Below are 6,534 nucleotides of genomic sequence, written 5' to 3' on the forward strand. Positions count from 1 at the left end.
ACCCATAGTGTCCGCCACCACCGTGTAGCAAACAATAACTATATGAGAATGCCAATAAGCAATTCAAACGATGTCAAAATGAAGCAATTGAACTTGTGTCGGTTACCACTTCCATCCCACTTTGAGGGCGGCCAAGCACTTATGAATAGTAGCCAACATACTTGTTCACTTTTCCTTGAATGACCCCCATTAATGTTGGACAGATGCCACGTTGCATTTGGTAGGATGCGGCTCGACATATTCCTTGTGTTCATGATAGTGCTTGTGGAAATTCTCACAATACTTATTGCCCTTTTGCTCCGTGTCATATATAGTGTCCATGCTTGTGGCCAACGAAGCTTTAACCAACAAAATATCCTCAAAAGTTGTGAATGCCGGACCTCTTTGCCTTGGCTGCCTTTGCCTTTCTTTTCTTGTTGGGGTTTGATGTTCCACTAACTTCAAACGCCAGACAATTTGGGTAGTTTCTTGATTGTCATTGATCATGTCCGACATGACATTGTCCTAAAATTACCATGACTGCGAATAAATTTACGGTGTATGCAACTAATTGATCATGTCCGATAGAGAATGCAAGGTATTGACCGGAAAGGAGGAAAAAATATATCGTGTCCTGTTGCGTCATTTCGTCGAACAGGATGTGGGCAGTCTGGGCGCCACCGCTGCCCGTGCTTGTCTGCGGCCGTTGGAGCTGTAGCGAGTGACACGCGTTGTCCACCAGCGCCTGCGTTGCTGGAAAACTATCCAAATGGCCCAATTAGCCGTGGGATCGACCTCTTCCTCAGGTGGGGCGGACAACACCTTCCTTATTGGCAGCTGGATGGACGGTGTTCAGGGGGGCAGGCGCGGTGGAGGGGTCAGTTCATGCTCGAGGCCCACTAGCAGAACTCCCTGCGACACCGCCTCTTCCCTCTCATGTTGCCTCCTTCGCCGGTCCCTCCGGGCGATGTTCTCTGGCTTGCAGGCCTGAACCAAGGATGGGAGCCCCACGGGCGAGTCCGAGGTTGTGTCCGTGACGGCGGTTGGGGACGCTTAGGGCGGTGGATGGGGCCGGCGGCACAGATGAGGGGGAAGGGTGGACGATGTGACTGCTCGGATGCAGAAAATGGTGGACGAACGTGGAAGGAAGGCGATGAGTTTGACGGACTAGGCCATTTTGGTGTAATTGGGATAGGGTCCACATGTGTTAGATGTGGTGGACGCGACTAGAAGTCCCCATACCCGCCCAAATTTACGCCGGATATGAGTTGTGGCTGAGCTATAGTCATTTATCTGGGTGGGCCAAAACAAAAATCTTGTGCAGCTGGGCCTGGGCGGGCCATTGCCGGGTTCGGCCTAGCCCTAACTCCGCCACTGGATCTTTAGGTCGGTATGAGGAGCCTCTCTGTGTCTTTTTTTTATCAGTGAGTGACGACCGTTCACGCGGATGGGCGGACGGCTGTAGGTGCTCTTACAAGCAAACAAAACAAGCAATCAAACACGGGCGTCATGCGTGCACACAAGAGCATCGTCCGTCCACTCCTGCACTGCATGGATGGATGAGAGAAAAGATATGCTCGAGGTTCTTTTGAAGGAAAACTCCAGCTGCCACATCATCCAGCATATCCATAACTTTGGACCCTAGCTGCCGCCGCTGCAACTCTCATCATCGTCCATATCCAATTATCCAACAACTAGGCGTTCGGTGGACACATGCCACGACAGTGACAGTGCCACTGCAAGCAAGAAAGATACACATGAATCCGCAAGGAGGGAGGGAGGACGTACTATATATGAAAAGCAGACCCCAGCACACATAGACACGCAAGGGGGGAGGTCTGAATTGATAATAGCAGAGGAAGAAGAACTGAAGTCGATCCTCAACTGCGAATCTGTATGTGTGCTAATCTGATCTGAAGGAGATTGGTTTGCCTTCCCTTCGTCGTTCTCTGACAAGGTCGGTCTGTTTCTGGTACTCAGGTTGTGATCTTCTAATGACGGAGGTGACCAAGGAGAAATGCCGGCCGGCCGACAAGCTGCAGCATAGCATCAATGATGCCATCGTCGGAGTGCCTGGCGGCGCGACGGCGGCGTGCTGGGACTGCAGCATCTGCCTGGAGGTGGCGTCGGAGCCGGTGGTGACGCTGTGCGGCCACCTCTACTGCTGGCCCTGCATCTTCCGCTGGCTCACCACCTCCTCCAAGTCCAAGTCCCGCGCCTCGCCCTCCGCGCGCTGCCCCGTCTGCAAGGCCGCCGTCTCCGAGGACCACCTCGTGCCGCTCTACGGCCGCGCTCGCGCCACCACCCTAAGCCCGGCCGGAGGCAGAGGAGGCGGCGTCTGTCAGGTGCCGTGTCGTTCGCCGGTGCCGGGGCCGAACGTGGAGGAGCGCCTTCACGGGCCGGACTCGGACGATGGCGGCAACTTCTACTACTACTACGACAACGTCGGCATCAATGGCCTGGACTGCTCCAACGCGGAGCGCTTGCTCGGCGGCATCGCGCTGGCGGTGCTACTCCCATGGGCGACGAGGGGCGCCGGTGGAAGGCCGCCACCGCCGTCGTTGTACCGCGACGGCGAGGGCTGGAGGATGGCGCGCCAGCAGAGGCGGGTGGCGCGCAGGTTGCGGCAGATATGGGTGTTCCTCGCCATGGTGGCGTTCCTCTGCTTCCTCCTTCTTTGAGGCTCTGCAGAAAACGACGTAAATTTTTTTTGAACTGGCAGGAGCGTTGCATTTTCGTTAAAAGGAAAATATGTACATATTAGCATGTTTAAAGGGGAAGGGGTACATGCCGGAAAACCCCAATGAAAAACAACCGCATACGGTTACCCGTGGTTTGAATACCTCTCGGTCGAAAGGTTAAATCTCGCCGCGCAATCTCCTCGAAGGTGAGGTGGGCCACCTCAACATAAGTCAATCTCATGCCGTTGAAAAAAATGCGTCGGTTCCTTTCCCTCCAGACATTCAACATGGTACAGATGAGGATACCACTCCAACACTTCCTCTCTGGGTTGTCGTTATCTTTGAGCCCTCTCTCCCATCAGGAGTCAATTGAGGGGAATTTAGCCACGGGACCAACGGCAGAGCTATGTGCACTTCTGGGCGGCTGTGCCCCCCCCCCCCCCCCCCAACCCAAAGATTAGTGAAAACACTGAAGATTTTTTTCTAGGGGCTAAGATTGAAGAAACCCCTCCCTCCCTCCCCCCAACAATCATATTTCATGCTCTGCCCCCTGCCATTCTCTGCTAGCTCCGCCACTGTACGAGACTAATGGTTGGCTAGTCGTCAATCCAGCTGAGCACCAGGCCACAAGCTGCTGCAATGAAAGGGCAGTCTTTGTAGAGGTGAGATGCAGTCTTGAGGGCACTGAGACAAAGCTGGCAGACAGGGTAATGCTACCAGCCCCTCCTGGCAAGGCGATCAGTCGTGAGGATCCTGTTATGAAGGACAAGCGAGAAGAACAATCTACACTTTGGCTCCGCGTGCGCTTTCCAGATTTTGTCGGTCGAGTACTTTGGATGCGAGCCCATGATTTGCACTTGGTAGGTCGAATTGGACGAGTATTCCCCACTTTGGTGACAGATCCAGGAGATGAAGTCCTGCTTAAGTGGGTACAGAGTGGTGGAGGTGACAATAGTTGTCAGGTTAATGAACCCCCGCATTTGGCCAGGGCGGCTCAGCCTAGCCGCCGATCTGATCAATTGTCATTACGGAGCTCGGCATGTACCGACCTGTTCTTTTGGGTGGCAATGGAAAATAGGCCTAGGCATCGAAGGCACAGATCACCATCACCAGACTAGTTGTTATGCCAAAATGCATCCTTATGGCCCATCGCCGATGGTGATGGCAGTGGAGGCTCTGAAGAGGGCTACATCGGATGTATCACACGGGAGGTGGGAGCCGGCCCACGGCCGATCATGGTAATTCCATTGCAGCAAAAGCCAGTGAAGCATTAACGCCCTACCGAAGCGATCCAGGTCCATGATTGCCAAGCCCCATGACGCCTTAGGGCGGCATACTGTCTTCTAGTTTACGAGCGAATACCCTCCACTCGCAGTCTCATTGTTATCACCACACGAAATGAAGCCCCTAGAGATATGGTTGACCTTGGCACTAGCCCACTTTGGCCAAGGGATGACCGTCATGTCAAAGGTGGAGATGGAAGTAAGGTTCGTCTTCACGAGCGCGACTCTCCGTGCCCTGACGATGTTTTTACCCTTCTATCCAGGAAGCTTGCTACCAATCTTATCAATACGTGGTTGTAGGTGGACCTTACGATACCGGTGGAAGTGAAGGGGGAGGCCCGAATGCTGACCTGGAAATGAGTAGATCTTGGCCTGGAAAATGGTGAGGAGATCCTGAAGGTCAATGCCCTCACAACAGATGCGGAAAACCTTAGTCTTCAGGAGGTTGGAGATCAAGCCAGAAGCATTTCCGAAGCAGTCAAGAATATAATTGTCGTGAACTCGACCTTGCTGGGGTTGGCGAAGATGCCATCATCATCGGCGTAGAGTGAGATCCTACATCGGGCCACCCTCGCCCTGACCGACATGAGGACGTGGAGTCCGTCGTAAGCCTGATGAGGTGGTGGAGGAGGTCGATGGCCAAGATAAAGAGCACAGGTCATAGCGGGTCCCATTGCCAAAGACCTTCTATGGGCAAAAGGGGGCCGCGACTGCCGTTGAGGAGGACGCGCGAGGTCAAAGAATTGAGGACAAGCAGATCCAGTCATGGCATCGCAGGTCAAAGCCAATATGATCCATCACCTCCACGAGGTAGGCCCCGCTGACCGAGTCGAAAGCGTTTGAGATGTCCAGCTTAAGGAACAAACTTGGTGTCTTAGACTGGTGGAGCTCTTTGACGAGGTTTTGCACGAACAACAAGTTGTTGTGGATGCATCTTTTCTTAATGAAAGCATTTTGGATTTTGAAGATAATGTTGCAAAGAATAGGTGCTTGTCTATTAGCCATGAGCTTGGAGAAAATCTTTGTAAGGCTATGGATCAGACTAATTGGGCGATAGTTCTTTATGTTGGTGGCGTCCGCCATTTTGCGAATAAGGATGATGTTGGTGGTGTTAATAAGGATCACACAGTCTCCCCGAAGATCTACAAGGAGGTGGATGGCCGCCATAATGTCATCCTTATTCCTTAATAATGTCCCAGCACGACTTGAAGAAGGCCCTGATGAAATCATCAGGGTCAGGCACCTTCCCGGGGGAAAGGGAGAACACTACCTCCTTGATCTCCTCCTCATCGAAATCAGCATCAATCCAATCGCGGCGCTGGTAACCAAGAGCCTCCTAGTTGAGTTGTACAGAACTATGCAGCTTCATTCCCTGATGGTCGTTCAAGTGCGCGTGAAGCTCAAGCTGTGTTGAGTTATTCCCACGGTGCACTCCTGTTGTAGTCGAGAGGCGCCACCGTGTAGTTTTCCACGGTGGCGAGGTACAGGAGGAACCAGGAAGTCGAGTCGTTCTTGACTCCGGATAGGCAGCAGTCTGTGACCAGGATCTCGGACGCGCGGTCCGTGAGCGACCTGCCCATGAAGGTGAGCCTGATAACCTTCAGGGTGGCGCTATGGTTGGTAGTCCAAACCCACACATCCAGGGTCTCGGTCGACTCCATAAACGCTAAGCATCGCTCTAGGCGGGCTAAGGAGCAGCGGTGGCTGATGATGCGCTCGACAACTTGCGTGGTCCAAGCATACGCCAACACATTCTCCATCTCCAGGAGCACGCGGAAGGACATGGCCACGACCAAGGCACGCGAGTGGGGCCGCCAAGGTCGAATCTGAAACTAGGTGCTATGGTCCTATGGACCTTGATCCCAGCCTTCGCTAGTACCTCGTCGACATGCGCCTTGTGCACGGACTTGACGAGGGACACCTCGGGGTGGTGCGAGGTGACGGCGAGATGCACGAACGACGTAATTTGGTTCATTATAAATATCGTTTTAACAACACTCGTAAGTAGGAGTAGTAGGTTGTTTTAAAATCAAATAGTAAGAATAATAAGAAACGGTTACTTTCTAAAAACAGAATGTGCCTTATATTTTATTTGAATTGGAGTAAATATATCATTTGGTTACAAAATGAGTGTAAAGTTGCCTCTTTTTCTTCAACCGTAGACAGGGACGTCAAAGTCTGATTTGAGTAGAGCGCAAATGAAGTGCCAAAAGTGGACGTTCCCATCGAAAGCTGAGGAGTGTTTTCCTTGAACGGAAATGGCAATACAAAAATCAAAACCTTAGTAAATATCCTCCTCTTCTCCACCACAATGGTGTGGCCAGTGCCACCCTACCCGGATGTCATACCAATGTTGATGCTTACACCGATTTCTATTGCTCCTTCCTCCCCTTTCTAGCCTGACATCGTTGTGACTTTCATGACTACCGCGCTCCAAGGCCACGCCTTGGATAAGAACCTTATCATATGCAAACCGATGTCAATACAGAATAGGAAGAGGATAATAGTTGGACCAATGTAAGGCGAGTTGAGAAAGAAGACGATGAAAGAAGCGGAAGGAAGGAAGGAAGCATATGACAGGAAAGACAAGA

At 52.2% G+C, this 6,534-nt stretch overlaps 1 protein-coding gene across 1 annotated transcript; it reads left to right on the plus strand.

Annotated features, from left to right (window-relative positions):
* The first annotated feature begins 1,719 nt into the window (after positions 1–1,719).
* LOC123124325 (E3 ubiquitin-protein ligase RMA2) lies at positions 1,720–2,819 on the plus strand. Its single transcript, XM_044544959.1, has 2 exons — positions 1,720–1,873; positions 1,960–2,819. The coding sequence occupies exon 2, from the start codon at positions 1,974–1,976 to the stop codon at positions 2,658–2,660; it is 687 nt and encodes a 228-aa protein (XP_044400894.1). The 5' UTR covers positions 1,720–1,873; positions 1,960–1,973; the 3' UTR covers positions 2,661–2,819.
* The last annotated feature ends 3,715 nt before the right edge of the window (positions 2,820–6,534 follow it).

Source organism: Triticum aestivum, chromosome 5D, assembly GCF_018294505.1.
Source record: "Triticum aestivum cultivar Chinese Spring chromosome 5D, IWGSC CS RefSeq v2.1, whole genome shotgun sequence".
Classification (NCBI taxonomy): Eukaryota; Viridiplantae; Streptophyta; class Magnoliopsida; order Poales; family Poaceae; genus Triticum; species Triticum aestivum.

What these genes read in the sequence shown, in the direction of transcription:
- LOC123124325 (XM_044544959.1), top strand. Translation starts at nt 1,974, where the DNA reads ATGACGGAGGTGACCAAGGAGAAATGCCGGCCGGCCGACAAGCTGCAG.